The sequence below is a fragment of the Lepidochelys kempii genome, chromosome 2 (genome assembly GCF_965140285.1).
Source record: "Lepidochelys kempii isolate rLepKem1 chromosome 2, rLepKem1.hap1, whole genome shotgun sequence".
Taxonomy (NCBI): domain Eukaryota; kingdom Metazoa; phylum Chordata; order Testudines; family Cheloniidae; genus Lepidochelys; species Lepidochelys kempii.
Genome location: NC_136381.1, coordinates 197,670,528 through 197,696,624, shown reverse-complemented (window position 1 = coordinate 197,696,624; position 26,097 = coordinate 197,670,528). Strand labels below are relative to the sequence as shown.

The window sequence follows — 26,097 nt, the reverse complement described above, 5'->3', positions numbered from 1 at the left end:
ATAAAGCTTTCAAAAACCTACCGGAATCCAACGTTTAAAACAGGTCCTATAGGTGCACTCGCAATAGATATGCAAGCACTTGTCTCCTTCCAAACTCTGAACGTGTTTGTATGCAGATGATGTAACTGTGTGTTAATGTGGGGTTTTAAGGGTGTTGCAGCTGTAGGTCCTGATTCTGCTATTGCCTCTATTGGTATAAATCAGGAGTATTTCTATTAGTCAGTGGCACTTCACAGGTTGATGTGAGATCAGACCCGAGTCCGCTGTGCCATGATTTGACAAACAGATTTCCAGTCTTTCTGTAATCTGGTTCTTTCACAGTTACGAAGTTGGTTGTTTTTTTTTTTTTTTTTGGCCAAAGGCTTGTTTTCAACTCCTCCGCTTGTCTAAGTGTTTCAGTTTACATAACTTTTTTATTTGCGCATCTAGTAACTGGATTTATTTTGGAGAAGTGGTAGCTCCTGTGTAGTGAAGTTAAAACCAGGTTTTATTAATAAAGCCCTATACAGATAATCTTTTGGTCTAGTACTCACTGTTTGGTTACTATGCACACTAATGCCACAGAAGCCGCCATTGATCGAATGCGTGGTGGTATTCCATATAAGCCTTGGCACTGTATCGCAGCCTCAGTTGTCTGTGTCTGTCCACCAGTCACAGCAAGCAACTTCCCTCAGCAACTCTGCCCTGAGTAGGGGCTGTTAGGCTGCAGACCCTTGATTTGTGGTGGCAGTCTTGCCTCTTCCTGCTTCTGTCTCTCCGCTGTCCACCCCCACCTGGCAGTTCATACCCAGACTGTGGCCCTGGGACTAGTGATGCAGGAAACTCCTATACCCTGTCAGCTAGGTCCCCAAGGGGATTTGCCCCTTCATCAGAGGTCTTGCTGACCAGGGCAGGTCCTCATCGAGTCACTGAGTAGATGAGCTCAGGCTTGCTCACTATTTTTACACAAGTGTCTACTTATTAAACTTGTTATAGAGCAGTGGTAACTCCTCCGTAGTGAAGTTGGTTACAAACTTCCATTAATAAACCCCCTGTTGATTTGGCTTAGAAAATTGCTTTGGCTGAAAATAACCAGATTTATGCTGAAGGAGAATGTTTCTGAAAAGTCTGAAATAAAATGTAAGGTGTTTTAGTGACCAGTAACTCAAACATTACACTGGTTTGAAATTTTGGCTTTTGTCTAATGTGTCGTCGTCACACTCTAGATCAAAAATAACTTATCCCTTTGAACATTGCATTTGGTTACATCTCCTTGAAAACTCATTAGCAACCATATTTGAAAAAAACGCGTGGTAACTGAGCCAAGTGCACTGATTACAAGCAGGACTGAGCAGTATTTTGGAAAGGTGAGCACTTTGATTCAGGCATCGATTCAGGAATGTACTTGAGCAAATTGATGTCAGCGGGACAAATGCATGCTTAAAGTTAAACATGTGCTCTAAAGTCATTTCCTGAATCAGAGTCTGAAAGACTTGTGATGTACTGCTTGTATATAGTACATTCTCACTATTTTCCATAACCCTTACAAAATACTAATCACTCTTGCTCATAGTGCATTTTTGCCGAAAAAAATATTTTCACAACAATTTCAAAGTTACTGGGGCAATTTGGATGTTGGCTTTCAACCATTATTAAGTCGACCAATATTATTCACTCTTTTTCAATAAGCTGACTGCTCCTCCAAGCCATGTATCTGAAATTTTAAAAATTTTACCTTCGTTTTGTGTGCGTAAATGAACGAAGGAAGTATAATTTAAAAAAAAAAAAACCCACCACTTAAGAAATCCCTAACCCACAAGTACTTTGTTCAAAAGCAGTTCAGTTGCTAAGCTGTGATAGTGTACTCAACTATCACCAAATGTATAATGCCCAACTATTTAAAAAGATGGAAATAAATAGTTAAGGAAATCATAATCTTATACTGTCCTACATAATCAAACATATACATTATTCTTTTCCTGTACAGATAAATGCATATTTTATCTCAACAGGGCAGCTGTAACAAGGACCCAAAATACTTTTTTTTATGACAAATTTCACTATGTAAGCACAGCATAAAATGCTTCTGAAAAAGAAACATTAAAATATATGATCCAGAGTCTGTCATTCTTACTCGATTGAGTAGTACCTTACTTCACAAGCAGTCCAGCCCACAGCCATGTACATTTGTAAAATGGGAGACTGGTCTTAAATATTTGGCTCTATATGTTTAAAGTAAGATGTTAAGAATAACGTTACACATCCTGTACTGGGGATGGAGCCATAACAATTCAGGGGGAGGTCCATGGGCTACTCTGACACAATCGCTTCCCTATAGATAGGAGGAGTTTGCGCCTCTAGGATGGTTCCGCATCCTCCATAAAGAGCCTGGTCGACTGTCTGGGGGGCACGCCTTCACTGGCAATGTTAAAGTGCTGCCGCGGCAGCGCTTTAACGTGGCTTGTGTAGTCACGGCATAGCGCTGGGAGAGAGCTCTCTGAGCACTCTTAAAAAAACCCACCTCCACGAGGGGCACAGCTACCAGCGTTGGTGCACTGTCTACACTGGCGCTTTACATCACTGAAATTTGCTCTGCTCAGGGGGGCGTTTTTTCACACCCCTGAGCAAGAAAGTTGCAGCACTGTAAAGTGCCAGTGTAGAGAAACCCTGGCTGCAATTATGGTCCTACTTCTTTCATGCAGCACTTTGGGATGGCTTGTGACCCTGTGAGCAAAAGGAGGATTGTGAGTGCCCTGTTCCTGCATGGGGGTACGTGGTGGCTGGAAGCCAGGTTGCAGCCAGCCACAACTCCCCACTCCAGGCCATCCCCTGCACCTGTGCAGGGACACAGGGCATGATCTGGCTCCAAATGTGGAAGGTTTGTTCTTCATTCAGACAAGAAAGAAACACAATATTATATTCTCTGAGTGTTCCATTTAATTTTGAATGGAAAAGGTCCTTCCACAGAAAGTACAGTAACTTGATTAAGCAAAGATGAAATAGTCGGTGTTAAGCCACAGCTGCTGTAGCTGTACAAATTTTGGTATGTGACTGCCTCTCCAGGAGAACAACAAATTGTCTGCTTTATCTCCATCTTGTGGTGGAAAGAGGTTTTCTCTTTAGACTGCACTCCTGGCTTGTTGCCAGTGTAGCTACTTACCGTGGATCTCTGCTTTTACAGACTGACTTTCTTTGGGCAGGGAGTTCAGCTAAGGAGTCAGTCACTATGAAGTAGTTGTATTTTATCAACTATATTACACTTGCTTTCAGATGCCTCTGTGCGTGGGACAGCTTCTCCCAAAGGAGATGGGAAAATCAGCACTGAGGCTACGTTGCGCTGCTCAAGTCTGATGTAGGTTGCTTATATAGAACCAGGCATTGACGGGCAGTAGCCACGGGGGAACTTGCATTTGTTCCAGTTCTGCCTCTTCCAGCGCCTGATATTGTAACATTTGATGTCAAGGATTATTAGCATAGGGTGGGGAGAAAAATTAAATTAAATCTGCACTCTTAAAGGTAACACTTGTTTGAAGCAATTTGGACTAATAGGCTTGAAGATGACTACATTTGTTGCATACTGTATATTTGCAACCTGACAAAGCCTCCTCACTTTTTACAGCTATTTTGACCTGAGAAACCTATTTGTATAGCAGGCATTCTAGAGAGGACAAAAACCCAATCAACTAAGTGTAAAGTAAATTAAAGGAGAGTATGTTCACTTCAAAGAACATCGAGATATTTTTCATAATATTTTTTAAAAGCCTTTCTTCCTCGTATTAATGAGCATTAAAGCTTTAACAAGTCTTTCTTTTTCATTGTGAGGAGGGGGTGTGTGTTTGCTTTTTACACTGTTCTTTTGGTTTATTTTCACATGTAGGTGGGGGTGCTGGAACCAACTTTTTTTTTATTTAAAACAATATGTGATAGCGTTCTTATTTTGTGCAAAACCCACATATGGAATAAAGGGAAATCAGGTCAGGTCAAGTGTTGAGCTTGGTAACTCCTGACATGCACTTTACTATTTGCTTCTTGCCCTCTTTATCATTTCTCCTGCCCCAACTCTTTCTTTTGCAACTGTTTAAATTGAAATTCTATTGAAATTGTAGTGCTATTGAGATATACCAGTTATGTACCTATCACTGCTGCTAAAAGGTCTCTGCCAAATGTCCCTTCAACTATCAGCTGTAGTCAAAAAATAAACTTTGGTTATATTTTTAAGATACAACATTTTAAAAAATCATTTTATTCTAGTTATGTTGTTGTTTAGTAAATCACCTGCCTCCACTCATGTTCAATTTTACATTTTGATTTTGAATCAGATTGCTTTTCATGACATCATGTCTTTTAAATATTTTGGTTTTTTAAACACAGGTGAAACTGGGCTATTCCTTTTCTTTCTTGAGAATTTATTTAAAAAGTTAAGATCTTTCATGTTTTTCAGCACCTGTGTACTGTGATGGTATGAAACACAGAATAAACAGTTTGCAAGTAATGTATGAAAAATAAACATGAATTATTATTTATTAATATTACAGCAGTAATTAATCAGTTGCGATTGTGCAAGGTGCTGCACCAACACAGTTAAAAGTGGCCATTATAATTGCCCTACTGGAACACACCTTTAATCTATGTAGGTTACTGTCCAATCGCTGACAGCAGCAGCCAGCACTAGCTGAATCAGGGGAAGATGGAAGTAATCCTGCATAAGACAGTTATGGAATAACCTCCCCCTGCCAAAAGGTTCTTTCTAAACCCCATTAATCCGAGGCTGTACTGTGCCATGAAACACTTCCAGAATTTGTGTTAAAATCCTTAATGTTTTAACTGTAGTTTTTTATCTATATAAATGTCCAATATTGAGTGTGCTTAATTATTGGCCTCAGTGATACTTTGTGGCAGTCAGTTCCACAGGCTATGTGCATTGTGTGAAAAAGTTTCCTTTCACTGTTTTAAATTTGCTGCCTTTTGCTTTTGTTGACTATCCCCCTGTTTTTGTCTTATGAGACAGGGAGAACAGAAATTCCCAATCTACCTTCTCTGTGCCATTAATTATTTTGTACACACTCTCAGATAGTCCTGATCTTTTAAACCTTTCTTCTTATGGAAGTTTTTCCATGCCTCTAATCATATGAGGCCCTATCCTGAAAAGTTTAACATTTGCTCAAACTTTTTGTAAAAAGAGAAGAGTAGTTGAGTGGTAAAGTCTCTATTTCAAATACGTTGGTTTTTTTGTTACCCAGACTTGTAAAAAAAAAAAAAAAAAAAAAAGCTTTATGGAGGTTGTACTTAGTGCTTAATTTGTAACAAAAGAGGTGCCGGGACTCAGGCAATTTTTTACTTTCATAACTGACGCAGCAAGCCAGAGGGGCCGGGGCTACGAACTGCCAACCCTAGAGGTGCTGAGGCTCAGCCCTGTCACAATTAAGCACTGATTGTAGTTTTCGTTCATTGTATAGAATGCACATTATATTGTAACGTCTATCTAAAGGCGACTAGTTTTAAAATCATAGTTAAATTTAAAGAACTCCCAATAGTCGGGCTAAGAGGATTCTCCAAACTGTTTTAAAAAAATAAATCTCTTTAAAAACCTAGTGCTTTTTTATTGGGGGAGGGGGGGAACAAACACAGGGCTGGTCTACCCTGAAAACTTACATCAGCATAGCTGTGTCTTTCCGGGATCTGAAAAATCCACACTTCTAAGAAATTTAGGTTTGCTAACCTAAACCCTGGTGCAGACAGCGCTAGGTTGATGGAAGAATTCTTCCCTCGACCTAGTTCCAGCCTCTTGGGAGAACCCCCCATCGTTGTAGTGAGTGATTATGCTGAAGCGCTACAGTGATGCAACCACAGCTGTAGCATTTTAAGTGTAGACATGACTTAAGAACTGTGATCTTTGCATGTTTAGAAACTAAAGTAGGGTTTCATTGTACGCAGCAGCTATAAAGCCAGTAAGCAGAGGAGGCAAAAATTAACCGATCCTATTCCCAGAGCTATGCTGACATTCTAGATGATGCTGTAAGCAAATAGGGAAGTAAAGAAGAGATGCCATGTTGTCTTATGTCTCTTGTAAAGTACAAGACAAAGAAACAAAAGTCTCTTAGCATGCTTGGAGAGGGCAGATGGCATCAATGGCATGTCAAAAGAGCTTTAAGTTCTTACTTGGAAATGACCAAGCCATTTCAGGAGATTGCTTCCCTCTTGAGCTTTTCTTCAAAGGCCAATAACAATCGGTCCCAGCCCAGAGGTTATCCAATAATCCAAATATGATTCTGTCCAACCCTGCTATGAGCTTCTAGTGTAACGCTACCAGAGGGACATTAGAGCCCTGACCGTAGCTGGTCTCTGAGATTCATAAGGGCACCGTTAGAGTTCAGTTTATTCCTTTACTCAACACGGTTATTTCCAATGTAGAGCCAAATTGGATTCTCATTCCAAGAGGGCAGTCCTTTAGTCTTCAGTTTGTTAACTTCTCAGCCGTCATCCTGGTAGTTACTACTGCTGCTAATCCCGTATGGTGGGGCTTCACAGATGCAATTACATGAGAAAGTTGATCAGTCACCTGAAATATTGTGACTGTATTGCCTCTGCAGATCCATATGGGCTGTCTTTTCCTGGCTTCTTTGCCATTGTATAGCTACTTCAAAAATCAGGCAGGGAGGAAGTGAATATGATTATACAGGCAAGGATAGTCTAGAACTTTGACTACATCTTTTAGGCCAAGAGCCTAGCAGGGTTCAGAAAAGGATTTGACGTTGATATGGATAAGAATTTAAAAGATCACCGCCAAATCGCCAAGGGCCGAATACTCAACTGATGTAAATCGACATTCTATTAATGTTAGTGGAGATATGCCAATTTACAGCACCTAAGGTTGTTTTCCCAAGTGTTTTGAAAGAGAGAAAGCTTCATGCATCAGGGCATAAGCCAAGCTTCTACCAGGTAAGTATTAAGAAGAAATGTCCCCTGAGGAGTGGTTATTCCATAGGTGCCTACTGCAGGATTTCTTGCATCTTCCTCTGAGGCAGCTGTTAATAGCTGCTGAGGGAAACAAGTTAATGGAATAAATGGGTCATTGGTCTGATCCAATATGGCATCATTATGTCCCTGGCAGTTCAACTGCTTCAGATTGGTTCCTGAATTTTGATGCATGAAGTTGCTACACTGTGGATGTGAAGAGGCAATCTAATTCAGAGGATTCCAGCATATTTCCTCTTCACACTGCAGTTTAATCCTGATTTTCCCTCTATCAGTTTTCTATGTGTGTATTCCCCTTTCAACTGTGAGACACTTTTCAACATTTCATACTGGAGAATAATAGACCTTCTCCAACTTATTGTTGGATCCACTGATCGTGTTGCCACTTCAAGAGGTGGCTGCCATTCCATGCTGAGAGAGCACTGTTGGGATAGGAAAAATGGCCTTTGGTATTGTGAATAACCCCCCTTAAAAGGATTCTTGGTTTTCCCCTCTCCCACTCCTAGGGAGCGTGTTATGATCTAATTGTCTGCCTGTCTGCCACCCCCAGTTTGGTGGTGGTTGTCTGGTGAAGCTGGTATATAGCTTGAGATACTTTGGGAGGAAAAGCATTCTATAAATAATTATAAGTGTGTTATAACAGATGAACATTTGGAAGGCAAATAAAATATTTGATCTGGTAACAGAGAGATTCATTTTAAAGAATCGGGGTTTATTTTATGTAATTTTTGTTTGCCCTGTATAAGATGTATTTAATTACTTCATTCCATCTTTCTGTATTCAAATTAATCTTATTCTTATATATATTGGTGCCCAAATTAGAATAATTCTTTAATCAGCTGTGTTGTGCCTGCCATAGTAGACTAGAATAGGAAAGCCACTCTTGGCATACTGAGATGCATATATTTTATTTTTTGTTGTAATTTGAAAGTAAAATCACAAATATTGATTTCTACTTGACTGGAGAGATGATTTAGTTTGAATATCAGTCTGATTTTAATCAGGTGAGAATTAATTGAGTTGGAGGTATTAGATATTCAGTGATGTTAACTGAACCATGATCAATCTACAGAGAAGCTTTCTTTTGTACTGTGTTAGAAATATCAAATAGCTCATGTACTACAATATAAAAACAATCTTTTCATGTTCATTCTACTACCCTCTTGGCTCATTAAATGCACCAGTAAATCCGTTCTGTGCACACTGAGTAATCTTCAAAGTAACTAGCTAATAAATCACAATTTAATACAAAATTAAAAGCATAACTGTCATAAAATAACTGATATACAAAGTTTTGTATCACTTTAATATCTTGTATGTATTTTAGAAACAAAGGATTGAAAGCGTTGGCTATATACTCTTCTAAATATCAGCTAAATTCTGCTGTTTTCATAAACACAATTGCTGCTTTGATGTTTTTCCTGTGTTGATAGCGCTAAGAGAGTGATTCAAATCTTAGAAATATGTCATTTCTTATTTTATTTTCCAAAAAAGAGAGAGAGAACATTAAACCTGGTCTGGATCATGATACAGGCTTTTTTTTATTTTAAGAGTGTGATAGCAGTATCATAAGTGTTGAGAAAATATAAATGGTGAGATAACACCTCAATAGGACTTGCTCATAAGTAGTAAAATTGTAAAGACTTTAAATAAACTACAGCCAGAGCTGAGGATCGATTGACCTTGGTAATGGGTAATACTACATATATTGAATGGATATTAAAAGTGGGTGTACAGTAATTGCTGATTGCAATAAATCAATTAGCTTGCACAGCACTTTGACAATACAAAGTACTAGGTAAGTGCAAAGTAGTAGTATTGTAACACTTTATTAGCAAGGTATTTTAATACGTTGATTGTCATGAATCTTCAACATAATGAGTTTTCCACACACACCCATAATGTAAATGTTGATAACGCCCGTACACTAAGAATAATGCTATTCTTTGCATATTTATAGATAGGCATAGTATTTCCATGCTTCTTGTTGTCCAGACGTGATAAATTGTAGTTATAAAATAGGTAATCAGCTTAGTATTCACCATCTTTGTACATGGGGAGCTCTTCAATCCATAATATTATTCAAACATGAACACTTTAAAAATGAAGAAAGCAACACTGTTCCCCTCAAATTCACTTTTAGCTTTCTGAGTGGCCTCTATTTAAAGCCAGAGAATGCTAGTCTTCCGTGATTAATTTTAAAATTACTTTTGGGTGGAAAGGATGGTTGACCAACTTTTTTCCTATTAAAAATCCTTTCATTTTATATCTTTAACTGAAACTTTCATAACCTAATACAAAGTGAACATTTTAAAAATAAATTCATACCAAAATTAGAACATCATTTTATATATAAAGTCGTGGGGAAATTCATCACTCCTGAATTTTTAGGGCAGATAAACAATGAAAAGAAAATACAAACACTTTGTCTTATTTTCCCTACTGCGCAGTTGGCATTCTCTGCCGTGTTTATTCAGTAAGAAGAGAAATACCTGTGACAGCAAGATAATCTCACATAAATTCAACCTTTGCCCGGTTTAAAGATTTTCGGGCAGATCCTCATCTAGTGTAATGGAACTAAGATAATTTACACCAGATATGGATCTGCCCCATTAAATCAAAGTCCAGGCAGTTCTTCCTCTTAGTAGAGAGCACTTGGGCAAGTTCAGAGGATTTTTTTTCTATGTGATCAAACTAAAAATCTTATACATATTAAAACTTTATAAAATATTTTAATATTTTGTTTATTTGTCCCACTGAATGTGACCATAAATGGAATAAATGTTTGTAATTCAAGTCTGTGTGTTATATAACAGACACACCCATCCACCTCCACCCTGAGTGTTTTAGTATGAATTTTTCTGCATCTAGCAAGAAACAAAGGCCCTGTACTTACTGGGGCTCAAAGTTTAGGAAATATGTTCAAATTTTGTTTAAATGTGGTTCCATTCAAACCACTTTCTGATATGAATCCTGAGCTAGGCTATAGCACTGGGTTTTTTTTTAACATAGAGCATAATTTGATCCTACATCAGTTGTCTAACAGCATTGGTAATCAGTTTAGTTGGAACTCCTTTTAAACAGCATTAAATTATATTTAAAGGCTTGTGGAGATGGGACCAAAAGGTCTCACGATTGTATTAATTTTCCATGATCTATTATATGTAAAAATGTTCAGCATCATAATCTTTTTTCACATGTTTAAGATCGTTTTCTCACATTACCTTGACAGATCAATCATCTTTAGAAAAATAATTCAGTGGGTAGGTGATTCTGTTACATGCCACTTGTCAACTGTTCACAGAGAGCTTTTTTTTCTCCATTGGTAGTAATTTAAGCTTATAATTCAAAGAGGACTATTAAGACTCACTTGTATTCACTTGTTATTGTATTTACTGTGTGTCAGAACTGTTTAGTGTATCCACACATACTGCAACGATATGTAACGCCAGCCTTTCATTTTGATGTAGCACTGAAGAAACTGATGTAATTCAAAATGTAAAATTATAGTTGCACGTACTTTATCTCCTCCTACCTTTTAGTGTCACACCAGTCCAAACCCTTTCATACACCAAACTGTCTATCACAGAAATGCAATACAGTGTGTTGAGAAACCTCATAAATAATAGCTCAGTTTCTTTTATAATTTGTTACTAAAAATAATGATACTCTATAAAGCTAAATAGAATGTGTATCTAAAACACACACACACACACCTAGTTTGGCTAGAAATTCAGATTTTGTATGCATTTCTTTCTGGCTCAACTTGGATCCTGGTTCAGCCTTGTGGTTCAGTCCCTACCCTTCTGAAATAAATGTACTTGAACTATAGACTATGACTATCCGTATTGTAATATATTTTCATTCTCTCTAAAGTAAATCACTACGTTGAGGACATCTAGAATGGTGTACTAGGTTATCTATTTTTAAAATTGTACGGGAAACAAAATGTTTTAATAATCAGTTAAAATGCTGATTTGTTTCAGTGAAGTAACTGTTGTGTAATAGATGTAATAATGAAATAAGGGAATCAGGAAGGATATTAAATTGGACAGTACATTTATCCTAGCATTCAAGATTATATTCCTCAGTGTGATAAGGGCACAGATGTGAGAGAGAATCAGAATGAGGTATACATGAGAAATGTGTCTAAAGCTTTAGTTAATTTGGGTTTAATTTCTTTACAACAATAAAAATGAGGTAAATCAGCTTTGTCTGAAATGGAGAGAGGTGATAAGTTGGTGTTGAAAATGAGAGATGGCCCTTGTGCCTGTGACAGAGAACTTCTGAGAGTCATATTTAAGAGGAAATACCTTTTATTATTCTTGTATGGCTTCACTACTTGTGAATCAGGGATGTTATCTTTGGATACATATCAGTAAAACTGGAGCTGGTTACGGTTTTAGTAACTCAATTAGCATGACCAAGCAAACAAATGCTACCAAAGTCAATATGTCTCAAAAGTGTCTTTGCCTAGGATAGGGTATCACACTGGAAATGGAGTTATATCACATTTAACGATGGTCTGTTTCTGATTTGGTGTTGCCACATGTTGTGAGGCTAATTTTCCCATAGTTTTGAGGCATATCCATCCTCGCTTTTTGGCAGGAAGTCACATATTTCTGATTACTTACAAGAAGCATCTTTTCTTATATTCTTGTGTATTTTGTGCAGCCCAGGTCCAACAAAGCAGTGACTCTGCAATATCGCCACCCAGCTACTTGCCAGAGGGCACGGACCGGGGTGAAATTAGATGAATTCACCTTGCTTCAGTGTTCCTCCAGATCTGGAAGGATAGTGGAGGGGAAGAGGAAGTAGGGGATTCCTTCCAGGACTTCCCCATTTGCTCACTCTTTGCTTGTCCCTCAAAATAGAGTCTTAATTCTGGAGCCGTTGCCTGCATCAACAGAGCCTTCATCATCTCCCTAGTTTCCTCTTTGAAGGGACAGGATCTGTTCTCTTCCACTTTCCTCCCTGAGAAACTCTCTAAGTGGGCCCCTTCTCCACAAGTTCTCTCAGGGTGGATTTGATTTAAATCACTAGTCAGGAAGACTCAATTTAATAATGGATTTCTACATAAAAGTACATTCTTTTTGGTTGTTATAAACCTTAATACATTTCTTCACAACTTAGAGGTAGATGTAGGTTTCATTTTTAGAAGGTACACACAATACATTTTTAAAGTGATTTATTCTGAAAACTTTTCAGATTAGTTTTACAGCTATATCAGAAAATTAATGATTGCTTGGTTATTTCATTTACCAATGATAATTGAAGCAGATTTTTATGAAGTCATTGGGAGGTGAACTATCTCCAATTCAACAGGTTAATCATTAATATTTGGAGGATTTTCTTGCCATGCTGTATTAGGAGGAGAACATCACCAGACAGACATTTAAATTGTTGTATTTAACTAAAGCAACATTATTATATATTCTGAATGTTTTTCTTCAACAGCAAACATATAATATTTTAACAAAACAAGCATATACATTTTTGAATTTAATTAAACCTTCACTCCAAACTGTGATTGACCAGTTGGTGACAACTGGTGTAGGCTAACCAAGTTTGTTTGACAGCTTGGAAGTCATTAACTGGGGATTCTGAAAATGGAGCGTGAAATCCTGCTCCACTGATGTTAGTGGAAGCTTTACAATAGACTTCAGTGGGGCCAGGATTGCACCCAGAGTGTCTGAAATGGGAGAAGCTTGGTTTGCTGTCACTTAGTCCTGCCTGGTCTTTTGATGTATGGCTGACACCCACAGGAGAGGGAGTACTCCTTAACTACAAACACAAACCAGTGGACAAGTTTTAAAAAATATTTTATTGTACCACAAAAAAGTCAAATTTCTGTCTTTATTTCCATATTCTGGTGCCTCCCATCACCAGAGCTGAGATCATTATTGAAAGAGCAACTGTTCCTCACTCAGCATGTAATATCAGGAAACAGGCTGCATTCTGTTGAATGTGAAAGGTTAGACTCCTGGAGTTACAATCTACATTGGTAGCTGTTAAAAATGAAAATATTAAACTATTATGAGTTTAATCAGATCTTAGATATTTACTTTTTTGTCGTAGCCAATTATGTACCTTGAAGTTACTGGTCTGCGGTATGAAAATAGCTAGAACCAGAATATTGTGGTGACAGCTAAACCTAATATCTGTTTCTGTAGATTTTGATTTGAGATTACATCTGAAAATACTGCTCCCAATTTGTGCAGTTATTCCCCAAAGCAGATTTTTAATACTGGAATTTTTGATGTTCTGCATTTAGAGATCATAAGATATTTAATGGAAAAAATATAAAATTGGAGATAATTAAAATTAGAACAATGCTCTCCTGGCTGCTGGAGAGCTTCTGGCAAATATTTCTAAGTAAAATGGCCTTGCACCGTAGTCCCTTACACCATTATCACATGGATTTTAAAGTGCTTAGAAATACAAGGAGAGAGGAGTAATTAAGTAGTGTGTGTTCATGCGGCGATGTCTAATATGCTCTAACCTGCTCCTTTTTTTCCTTCTGTGTTAAGTGTCGGGAACATTAAAGCTATATAGCTTGAAGCAGTTTTATCACTTTGTAATGATGCTTTCTGTTTGCGTGTCCATATACCACAAGCAGGGCCTTCTGAAGCTAGGGAATGCTCGCTATGCATTTCCAGTTATGTTCACTGGGACATCACGCCTTCAACCAATCAAGACTGGTGAGCTAACAAGTGAGAGGGACCTCCTGTTGTCTTCAGCCTTTTTTTTTTACTTTGCAGCTTCCAGAAGGACTGATTATTACAAAAAAGCAGCACAGCACTTTGGCATGAGCCTGTGGGGGCTAGAAATCAGAATGGTCACTAGACAAGTCTTAAGCTTTAGAAGGCTTTTAATGAGAGAGCCACATTTTATTTTTTTATACTGATTATAGCTGTCACGTTGCTATGAAATGGTGAAATAGGGCCACACTGTAGAAATCTCCAAGAAACAACAAAAAAGCTATACATTTTAATTCAGTAATAGCATTCTCTTAAAAAGAAACTAAATAAATACCCGGGTGCTATTACAGCACATTTTGCATATCTTGTATTGCTCTTATTTTTCCTAGCAACACCATTTTATAATACATGTAGGTCCAGCTGTTCAAAAGCAGCCTTAAAAACTTCATTTTTGTGGACTTTTAAGTTTTTGCAACTTGCTAAAATGGAAACTAGTGTACATATATATCAAGTAGTCTGGCATTTTAAGACCGTATTCAGTTTCCGCATGAAAATGTTCCCTTGGGCACGTGGCACCTTCTTTTCACTCAAATCTCACTAAAATACACTTATTTTGGAAAGGTTTTCAGTGTTCATTCACCTTTAAAAAGTGCATTATATCAGTATATAGCCTGCACTGCCTTTAGGTTTGACCATCCTCTGGTGATATTGGTACATTATACATCTGAACTATATTGTTCATGTAACTTCCTTAGACATGAATACTTTCCCAACTCACAGGAGGATTTTGAAGGTAGCATGGTGATGGGTACTGTAAAGGTAGATAAAATAGTGATTTGCATATGCACTTCTGAGTTTTGCCCCAGCAGAAATTTGCCCCAGGAAAACTACAAAACAGCATGTAACATTTTAGAAACCAGTCTGAGGCCCTTTAGAAAATTTCCCCCAAAATGGTCAGAATAGGCAGTGCATCATTCCTGTATTTTTCATTCACAGGTCTTTTGTAAACAAAAAGAAAATGTAAAGCTTGACCTTACCTTTTCTCAAAATGAGCCTGTAAAAAGGCTCCCGTCAATATTTTGGGGGAACTTTAGATAGATTCTCTGCTTTCCTGTGAATTGGAGAAGTCCTTCTGATTTCAGTACACAAGCAGGCCTGCTCAGGTGGCTTGAAACCGTTTAACTGGAAGCCCACTCCCTCTTTAGTCAGTATATAATATGATTGGGCTTCAACAGAATCAGGATCAAACCCACAGCCAGCCTACTCTTCAGCAAAACAGCAAGATTCTCCCTGCTACTTTTGTGGAGACAAATTTCCCTATGTGTAGAGCCCTGCAAATCTTCAGATACCTGCTTTATATCCACGAATATCTGAATCTACAGATGCTTGTTTGCGGATCAGATGTAGATACAAATTTTGTATCCACACAGGGCTCTATCTATATTTACTCCTTATGTGCCAGCATCATGCAGAGCTGAGCCTGTGGAGGGTACGTTAACAGAATAACATTGCACTAGCAACTGCTCAGTAAGTTAACGTGAGCCATTGGAAATAGTGTCCCGGCAAATATACAGGGCCAGATTTTTTAAGGAGTTATGTTGGGGGTCTGCATACAAATATACACCTATATTAAAGAATGTGATTACTGTTGTTATGCATGCAGATGAAGAGGTACTCAGCTACATTTGCACTTACAGTCAATGACTTGAGCCTGGCCCTAGTAGCCTTGAGCTCCCTTTTCTACTAACTTGTTTCCCAGCATCAGCTTACCCAAAAAGTATCTATATGTACACTAAACTTGTAAAATGTATTTGATCCAGTGACTTGCTACTGTGTAACTACTTCACATTGATCACCGTTTTCAAAAAACCATGAGAGTAAAAACATTAATGTACAAATGTGGAGGAGAAACATGGAAAATCAGAGCAACAACATAAGACTGCCCGTACTGGGTCAGACCAGTGGTCCATCTAGGCTAGTAATCCAGTCTTCCAAGGGTGGCCAGTGCTAAAAGCTTCAAAGGGAATCAGCAGAATAGGGCAACTACCAAGTGATCCATTCCCTGCTGTCCAGTCCCAACATCTGGCAGTCAGAGGGTTAGGGACCCCCTAGAGCATGGGGTTTCATCCCTGGCAATCTTGGCTAATAGCAGTTGATAATCTGTCCTCCATGAATTTACCTAATTATTTTTTGAACCCAGTTTTGGCCTCAGAACATTCCCTGGCAACGAGTTCCACAGGTTGACTATGTATTGTGTAGCCGTGTTAGTCTATATCAGCAAAAAGAATGAGGAGTACTTGTTTGTGGCACCTTAGAGACCAACAAATTTATTTGAGCATATTTATTTATTTGTTGGTCTCTAAGGTGCCACAAACAAGTACTCCTCATTCTTTTTGCTGATACAGACTAACACGGCTACCACTCTGAAACCTAATAATTTTTGTTGCCCTTCTTTGTACCTTTTCCATTTCTAATGCATCTTTTTTGAGATGGAACAACCAGAACTACGCTCAGTATTCAAGATGTGTGTACACCATGGATTTATGTGGTGGCATTGTGATATTTATTGTCTGTTATCTTATTAGCCTTAAGGGTTCCTAACATTGTTAGCTTTTTTGACTGCTGGGTCACATTGAACGGATGTTTTCAGAGAACTACACACAATGACTCCAAGATCTTTCTTGAGTGGCGACAGCTAATTTAGACCCCATCATTTTGTCTATATAGTTAGGATTATTCATTACTTTACATTTACATTACAATATTTTACATTACAATATTCATTACTTTACATTTTTCAACAAAAGAGTATATTTCCAATTTTCAGCTGACATAATTTGATTTATTCTTACTTGTTTAGCTTTGGTAGATTTTGCTGTTAATGAATCAGCAGTATATTTATTATACTGTTAAACAGTGTCCTAAATTCATCTGGCATAAAGTAACTGTTTTGAAAAGTCAGTTTACCGATTATATCCACTAAAATATCTGCACACATTTAGCTAGGATCTAAAAGTGCATATTGTTGAGCAGAAAAATATAGCTTAACAATGACTTTAATTTTTGCAATCATAGTAGCTTTCTATTTCAGCATTTTAAAAAAACCCATCACCTCTTGTAAGCAACTAGTCATAAGTACCTGTAAGCAAATGCCAATTAATTTAAACAAAACCTATTCTATTAAATTCTTTAGATATTTTTTGTAAAGTTATTGAATGGAAAGAAAATTAATTGCACACTACACAGGGTAACTAATAAGTAGGAAATCAGTTATAGGCTATGCATTTTTAAATGTTGATATTTAAAGAACCTCATACATTCCATTTTTAGTTTTTGTGTTATACAAAATAAGATACTTTTCTGAAGGCTGGGTGGTTCCTTTCACTGCTGCAAGTAGATGGAACTGGGATCCATCATCTCGCTCTCTCTCAGGGAGATGTGTCTACTCTGTGTTCTCCCCTCTATGAGACACCCCTGAGAGTGATCGGTGGGATTTGGGGATAGGGAGCAGAGCAGATGATCAGCTATTCTCCTTGGCATTTCCTCCTGCTGACTCTTTGGATTTTAAAGAGGAAATGCATTCTGGAGTCAATGCTACTAAAGGCTACTGCACAGTGCACAGGAGATACAGCTAGTAGTAGCAAGGCTCCTTTGAGCTGTGCTGCTATAGAGAAGAATCAGCAGGGCAGCATATTTTCTCCATGGAACTAGTGGTTTCCTTCTTTGTGCAGCCCCAGGAGCTGTAGGAGTGGGAGACTATGCCCGTTGTATGCTCCCAGGTCCCCAAGGACCTGTCACCAAGGCGAGGATTGCTTGGAAACTCCACGGCATAAACCTCACCTCAGTGTTTCCCAGCTCCTCTCCAAAGGGCTCTTTCACAAGAGGAAATTATCCAGCTAGTGGTATTTAATTGGTTTAGTAATTACTGTCATTACTACACTAGATTGTAGTCATTATTATGCTTAGCAAATTTTGGAAGCCTAGTCATAGAAGAAACACGTTAACAGTCCTAACTTTTATTGAATGACACTAATGAAGTCATTGATTTAGTGTTTTTAACATACACAAGCTATTTAACCACAATAACATTGACTTATCAGTATGAAAAGTAGAGAGCAGAGTTTTAAATGGGATTTGTCACAGAATACACAGCTTCAGAAATTGGTTGGCGGTATTAGCAACATCACTGTATATGAGAGTGTTAATGTGTTGTATAGTATGAAGGAAAGATCCTAATTAAAATCTTGTTGCTAAACAAGTGACAAAGACCTTACAAACAGCTTGAGGCTCCAGGCTAGCCGTTGTTAGGCTTGAAGATCAGACTCGGTCAGTGAATGAGAAAATGTTTATAACGTGATTTGTTTTGTTCATAACACACACAAAAATGCAACCAAGCAGCATTAGTGGTTTATTCAGCGTAATATACATACTGCAATTTCTGGATATATTTCATAGTGGCTGCAGGAGTGAGCCATATCATTTAGACATTAGATAATATCAGAACAGGTATGTCTGCATGGCATTTGACCCAATTAAATTATTAGTTGGATACTAAAGGTGTCTCACTATCATTCAGGCTGAGTGTTTGTGAGGTCTGCGTTTGGCAGAGGACACCGTGGTATTCAAGAGCTCGGAACCAGCTTTTGCTCAAAGAACACCTTGGCCAAGCAGCACATAGTGCTCCCAAAATGTGTAGTTTGGAATACATAGTCCTCTCACTTCTAGCAGCAACAGTCAGGTGTAGCCATTGAAATAAATAGCCTTAAACTGGTGTACAACTGGTTTGAGAGGCAAATCAGGCCTTGATTATTTATCATCCACATCAAAGGTAAAGATTTAAAGATAGGTATGTCTACACTGCACACTAAGCACAGGCTCTCACTCAGGTTTGAGCTCAAGCCCCCCTTCTATCCATCCATACACACACATCAGATTGACTCAAGTCAGCAAGCACTCAGGACCGAGATCCTAGGATGCTGCTCAGGGGATGGACCAGAGCCTGAGTCTCACTCTGACTTGGGCCCAAGCCCTGTCATTTTGTAGTGTGGATGCAGTTCACGTCGCAGAGCTGAGTCAGAAGGTCTGCAAATTTAGTGTGGACATGTTAGCATGGCTGAGAGACCTGGGTCCCGCAATTATAAACCTGGTATGGACACTCAAGCGCACGCTTGGAAACACAGAGACCACAAGCCCCACAGACTCCGGTTTACAGTGCGGCATAGACATACCCATAGTCACACAGTGTATGTGCTTTCTTTTGCAACAGCTAAAAGAGTAGTAATCTCCTGACAGTTTAGCATCAGATTTTAAGATGCTCAGCTAAAATCAATGAGAAGTTTTGACTTCTGCCAGACTGCAGTTGTGTCTTTAAAAAAAATACATGAAGCTCATCAATGACCTAAGTGTAATGCTTGGCTATACTGAAGTTACAAAAGTTCCAAGCTTGCCATAATGCCAGAAACAGGTCAATTTGGGAGTCAGATACTCTTTTAAAATAGTGTATTGTACTTGTGTTAATGTGGATCCATAGTAAAAGAATCTAAACTCTCTATTTTTTATATTTCAGCTTTTACCAAATGCTGCCAAGAGTCTGGCTTTCTTATGGTGGTGAAATGTCAACAGGAAAATGCAGCCTTGAAAGAATGTCTAACTACCTAGTAAGTCACCCTGAAAAAAAAAAAAATGTATATTGCTACAGTCATGATGCCATTGAGAAACTGGGGCAGGGGACAACCACCAAGACCTTTAGACAATGCCTGAGTTCATTATGTAGTTTCAGGGTGCTCTCAAAAAGGTTCCACATATCTTCAGATGATTCCAGAAGTGAATGGAGATGCTAAGCCTCTTCAAGCAAGTTTGCAAGGTGTCATGACTTGGGCCTTCCACTACTGAATCTAGGTTGGGGTATTTTCTGAAGGAAAGCAATTATATCTTCAGCTTCATGGATCAGGGAAAGCAAGGCATCTTTTACACTAGCATTTTTTCTGAAAAATTTCCCATGGTTGTGAACACTGCTGCAGCTCTGCTGGTGGTAGCAAAGTGCTGGTAGATACTAATATTCTACCATGGTGTCAGAGACCTGTACTGAGCTCTCTTTTGAAGCTCTTGTTTGTCCAATGAATGTGAGCAATGAGTCTGGAAATTTCTTTAGTCTCTCTTGTACTCTGTTAGGTGTCAGTATCTGCAGCCAGGCTGTTTTGAGGATTAATTATGTCACTCTAGGGCCGAAAGTCTGAAACTGAAGGGGGAAAAAATACATTAACATCGTTACCAGGAACTGTAGCAATTACTCTTGTTGGTGTTCAGAACAGTCAGCACCGTGTTATAACAACTTTAAATCAAAGGTATGTGTTGCCAGGCTCAAGTTAACAGCTCTGTTTATGTAGTGGAAGCGTGCATTGCTGTAAATATTAATCTGTATATTAATTGTGGACTTCCTTGTGGAAGTTGTATAAAATAAATCTTGATAACTTCCTTCAGTGGTGTGTGTGTGTGTAAGCGCTTCATTTCCTGGGGCCTTTGCAGCAGACTGTGGAGAACTCAGATCTGAGTATTGGGCGTACAGCAGATGTCCTACAGCAGGAGCCAGTATAGAACAAATGTGAAATTCAGATTATTGCTAAATCATAAATGGTGTTTCTAAAAATTAAGGTGAATTGAAAAAAATTAGTTAAATCTTCTGTTTATGGGCCCTGTCTTGTTTGTACCCGACTAAACACACTGTGCCCTTACCATAACTTAGGGCAGATTTGGTTACTTAGGGTTTGTCTACATAATGGGGTAATGTGCTCTTCAGGGATGTGATTTCTGAAGCACACTGAAGTGTTGCACATTAGTTGGTCAGTGTAGATCCTGCTGATGCACACTAAAGGTTCCCTTTTGGGCTTTAATATGATGCTGCTTGAAATAGCACTATGTTAAAACACACCAGCAGGATCTACATTGACCAATTACTGTGAGCTTTAGAAATCACACTCCCCAGTAGACAAGCCCTTAGTTGAAAAAAAGGCACAAATTGTGTATTCCTGCAGATATGAAGAGTGTGTTGACATGGGGAAATAGTCCCCACTAGCGGTTCTGGGGACGCACTTATTTTGCACTAAGAGTACCTTTGTGCAGTTTAGCTTAAATCCACTTCCAAAGCTAAACTACACAAAGTATCCTTGTGTGCAGTAAATATCCCCTAGTGCAGAAAATCTATTGCATTTTGAATGCAGACCCTAGCTTATTTTGCACTAACTCCTCTTTTCGAGAAGCCCTCACCTATCCCCTGATGAGATGATCTGCAGTTGTAGTTTTTTAATTAAAACCATTTTAAATATGTAGTGATTAGGTTATTAGCAATAGGTTCTATACATGAATCACAAATCTTGCTTATGAGTAAAAAGATATGTTCAGCTCCTATTACAAGTAAGTATATTATTCCATGGAACACAAGTTATCAGAGTAGTTTTATAGTTGTACAATTGCTTATCTTAAAATTAATGTTGAGAAAATAGCAGCTGGTATCCAGGAAAAATGCAGTGGTTAGTGGGATTGTGATATCAGAAGTAGTTCCTCCGCTTTGTTCTTCCGCCATAGTGGCATACTTTAGGTCTGAAAACATCATACTCTCCAGCAGAAGGCAGTGTTAGGGAGGAGACAGATGCAAATTTAAGCTAAGTGCTATTGGAAAGAGGCAAATTCAAAATCAACTTGTGTGTGATCATTAAACTCAAAATATAAAGAGTTATTAATGCTGTAGTTAGCATCTCAGTTCCACAAATGTTATTAACTTCTTTGATTAAGGTAGAAGCCACAATATTGTTTGTTTTTTCTTTCTTGTAGCTATAATGATCCAGCATTTTATGAAGAATGCAAAATTGAATACTTGAAGCAAAGGGAAGAATTCAGAGCTACTGGAATTCCTGCTAAACAAAGACAACAGAAGCTTCCTACAAGCATGTAGCTAAATCCTAAAATGAAGTTTGGAAATTTACTTCAGTTATCAACATATACATTGATTTGGTGGAATAAGTACGTTAATTGAATAAGCAGACTCAGTTTTGTTTAAAAAAATCAATTTGTCTGAGGCAGGATTTGATTGAAATAAATGTATCTCATGTTGTATTTTGTGTATTAGGAATAAACTCTTATGAATGAATCCAAAATAACTAGGATATATTTTTGACCCGCTCCAAGGGTTTGCGGAACTCTGTCGTGTAGAGTATTTTGAGAAAGTTTTTAGACCAATCCATTCTTACTGAACGTTCTCGTGTTTTACCCTCCCTCCACTAATATTCCTCTCTGTAGAATTTAAGACTTTTTTAATCAAAGGAAGACATTTTGCTTCTGTTTACCCAAGGTAATAAATTCCAGCCACTCTCTGTAAAAGAACAATTTAAGGTGTACCTTTAATTTATCATTTAATATTGTTACAGCTGCTGTACAACAAAACACTGTGTATGCATGAATCAGTTAAGTATAGAATATTTTTTCAAGCCTATCTTGGGAAAAGTGCCCCATCAGGAACTGTTCAAACACAATATTTTTAAAATTCTACTTGTGACTATTTTAACTCTGATCAAATTATTTTAATGTCTGTTTTTTATTACTCAGCTAAAGTGTGATGATATAGCTCACTGCTGTAGAGATTATCATTAAAAGGAGTATGTAATATAATAACTAAAGGTGTAGTCAGGCCTGCACAGAGCACTGCTTCTGGGAGCATGCCATCTCAATCTTCATTACAGTCCCTTCTGCCCACTTCTATATCTAGGGCTACTGCCCCATTACTCATGAGCCCTTTAGAGTACTTTTCTCTGCTCAGGAAGCTCACGTCTTAAGGAAACCTCTTTCAGAGACAGACTGCAACTGAGACACTGGCAGGAGCATAGTTTAAGGAAAAAGTATTCTCAATGTAAGGTTTCTTTTTAGAGAAAGCTGGATTGTGAGAAAAGACTTATGGGAAGAGAGGAAAAGAAACAAGAACATACTAGGCTAAAGAAGTCTCCAGAAGGGAGACAAGGCATGAAGTGTAATGGGAATTTTAACCATCACTTAAAAAAAAAAAAGCAGACTGTGCCCCAAACAAGATAATGCTAGGAGGTAAGAAAGGGTGGTAGAGAAGAGCAAACAAGAGGCATTAGGATTTATTTTGAAGTTTGCATGATGGAATGAATGGTCCAACCTCGGGAGGGGGAGAGATGACTGGTAATCTCTCTCTTTCTGCCAGGCCGTGTTACTCCATTTCATTTATTTTTAAACTCAGCATCTACAGCTGGAAGAGAAGGTGTTAGCAGATCAAGATATTGGTTTATAGAATAAGAAAATGGCTGCCACAGTCTGAAATTGGTCTCAGAAAAATGTAGACCAAGAGCACTTCTGTCTTTCAAAGGGGAGAGGTTACTTACTGAAATGTCAAAACAGTTAGTTTTGTATCATTCCTTCCCTACCTTCCTGTTTCAAAAGAAGTGATAATGCTTATATCATTAAAAACCCAGTTTACACAATGGAACTGAGTTGCTGCACTTGTGAAATTATTGTGGATGGTGGTAAGTAAGCAACCAAATAATATGTGTATTAGAAACAAAGCTATGGGTAAGGCAAGGATCTAGTAATAAATCAAGGAAATGAAAGTGGTAGACAAAGCCAGACTTGTTTCTAGATATGTTATGTAGCACTTTCTGTCTTTGCTTACTGTTTGAAAGAAACTCTCTTTAAAATGCGGTCTTGCACTTGGATTACTGCATCTGAAAAATCCAAGTGGGGGGGAAGGGGAAACAGGTGTGTTAGGTAAAAAGATAAAACTTGAAACTGTAGTGTTCTGTCTAAACATTAAAGGTCAGTTTCGGAGTGGCTATGTTTTGGGGAGTTTGTCTCTCTAGTAAAGAATCTGCTTGTAACTTCATTTTGAAGAGAATAAATTTTACAACAGGAGACTTACATGCACTGTTAAGACCATAAATTTCAGAGAAGCAGCCGTATTAGTCTGTATCCGCCAAAAGAAAAGGAGGACTTGTGGCACCTTAGAGATTAAATTTATTTGAGCATAAGCTTTCGTGAGCTACAGCTCACATCGTCAGATGCATGCAGTGGATTATTTGAGCATCACAAAAGCTTATGCTCAAATAAATTTGTTAATCTCTAAGGTGCCACAAGTCCTCCTTTTCTTAAAACCATAAGTGTGTTTCAGATGAACAAATTACTTGAGTATGCAAGGCTCTGGGAAGCTTCTACTGCTTTTCTCCCACTGAAGAGGTTTGTCCAGTGATTTTTGTATTTAATTGTTGGCTGTTAGTACCTTTTATCACCACAGAGTAGGGGTTGCTCCTGAATTATTGAAACGGAAAGTCTGCTTGGTCATGTGTGTCCTTGAAATTTGGAAATGTGAATATCTTAAATTATAGGTAGAAATTACAGTCCTAGCCTCCTGAAGCCTATGCCTATTACTTAAATAATCAAGAACACTACCCTTTTGTTTCAGTGGCATTTAGACTACTGAAATCAATGGGGTGTAGGTGTACCCTAATGAACTGGGAAGCCTGAGAACATCTGCAGATCGAGCTAGCAGTGACACCTATTAAGGGTTGCCTATCACTTTTTCTATTTTAACACTCTAGTTTCAGTTGCCAAGTTAAGTATATGCTAAGGTTTTCTACATTTGCTGTCTGGTGCAGGCAGATCTTTTTGGGAAGTTTCAGCTAAAGAAGATAAGCCATTTCTGAGGAGAGGAAGAAGAGGTTTTTTTTCAATATTAATTCCAACCATTCCTTTGGAGAAGGAACTTAGTTTAGCAGTAGGATGGCCTTTGGAACAGATGCTTTTTACTGTCCCTCTGAAAATCCATCAAGATTTGTCCAAATTATAAATTCCTCAAAAATCACCATTTGCACATGTTCAAAGAGCTCTTTAGGGGCTTGCTGCTAAAGTCTCCAGCAGTTGACTCTTGATCATTCTTTTAAGGCCTGTGGGACTTAGCCTCAGCATTCACCAAATGCACAGGCCTTCTACTAACCAGGTGCCCTGGGCATGCTCCCAGGCCCCACTCAGCCTCTTGCATAGTAGGAGCTGGAGCTTCAGGGGGGATAGATGCACCAGTAGATAGGAATTTCTCCCGCTGCCTAGCAGAAGATATCCCAAGCTGAAAGCCAAAAGATGACCTTCCATTCACTAGTTTTAATTTTGTTTGCTTCACAGTTCTGATACAACAAGCCTTTCCACTCGTAAGTTAACCATTCTCCTTCTGTTTTACGGATATGGTACCTGTGCAGTTGTCCAAGCTCACTGCTGGCAGAGCAGGCATTTGCACTGTCTCTACGCCGGCAGGCCCAAATCTCATTGATTGAGCTATGCTGACTGTTCCAAACCTTGACTTGACTACACTGTCAACCAGTAGCTCCTTGCTTTGTTCAGTGTCCAGGATGGGATGCCAGCTGGGTTCTGTTCCAGGGAAGTGCACATGCAACTTTAACTGATCAGCTGGAAGGGTGGTGAGCGAGGGCCCTGGCAGCAGAACAAGTGAAGTGCCTTCTTACCGTACTTCCAACCAGGGCAGGAGGTGAACTCTGCAGATGCACCTCCGGACTCTGCACTGACCAAGGATGACAACTGTGAGTGGGGTGCAGAAATGGGACAGGCCTGTTAAAGGGACTTTTGGCTGATAGACTGAAAAGGACACTGCCAAACTTATTTGGGGGTGGGTCTTTTGCTGATGGTTTGTGTTTATGAACCCTGTTTGTGATGGTGTTTTCCCAAATTAAAGCCAGGTTATGTCCCTCCTTTTATTAAAGTTTCTTTTTTACACTCACACTCAATTTCTGAGAGGGGAAGCATTGCCTCATGGGTGGGCTGTAATTGTCCTAGGTTACGGGGGGGGGGGGGGGAGGGAGGGAAGAGATGACTCAAGCTGGTTTTGTTGGAGAAACCCTTAGATATTGAACCTGACCCTTGTCGCTGTCAATTCCAACAGCGTGAAGGCACTATAGTGGAATTCATGCAGGTAAATCCTTAATGTTTTGAAAACCTGGCAGTTAAGTTGAGAGACACAATGGAGTCTGAATATAAAGCATTAAAGTGAAGGAGACTAATACATTGATCTATGTGAGATCAGCAAGTCTGGAGTATGTCAACTCAAGGGTCTTAAACCAGTGTAAGATCAGAGTCAAGCCTACTATCTCCCAAAACTTGGCTTAATGATAAGTTATAGAACCCTTCAATTTTTATTTTAATATTGTAGGTGCTGCAAACAGTTGGTATTGACTGAATATGGATACATCATTGTCATTCTGTAGTTACTTTTTTTTTTAAACGTGAGCCAGAGCCGAGTAACAGCAGTATAATCAATGGAATTAGGCTAACTCACATTAGATAACTATCTGGTTCTATAGTTTGCTTTCTTGTGCCTTCATCTCTGCAGTATGCCACAGAGTGGCTCCTGTACAGGACTGAAATGACAATGCAG

At 38.6% G+C, this 26,097-nt stretch overlaps 1 protein-coding gene across 1 annotated transcript in view; it reads left to right on the top strand.

The window, feature by feature from the left end:
- Nucleotides 1-25,411, top strand: part of CMC1 (C-X9-C motif containing 1) — a 69,064-nt gene extending 43,653 nt beyond the window's left edge. Inside the window, exons 3-4 of the mRNA XM_073333409.2 lie at nucleotides 19,222-19,312; nucleotides 21,483-25,411. Coding sequence (XP_073189510.1) covers nucleotides 19,222-19,312; nucleotides 21,483-21,603 — 212 coding nt within the window. The 3' untranslated portion in view covers nucleotides 21,604-25,411. The remainder of the gene's footprint in view (nucleotides 1-19,221; nucleotides 19,313-21,482) is intronic.
- The last annotated feature ends 686 nt before the right edge of the window (nucleotides 25,412-26,097 follow it).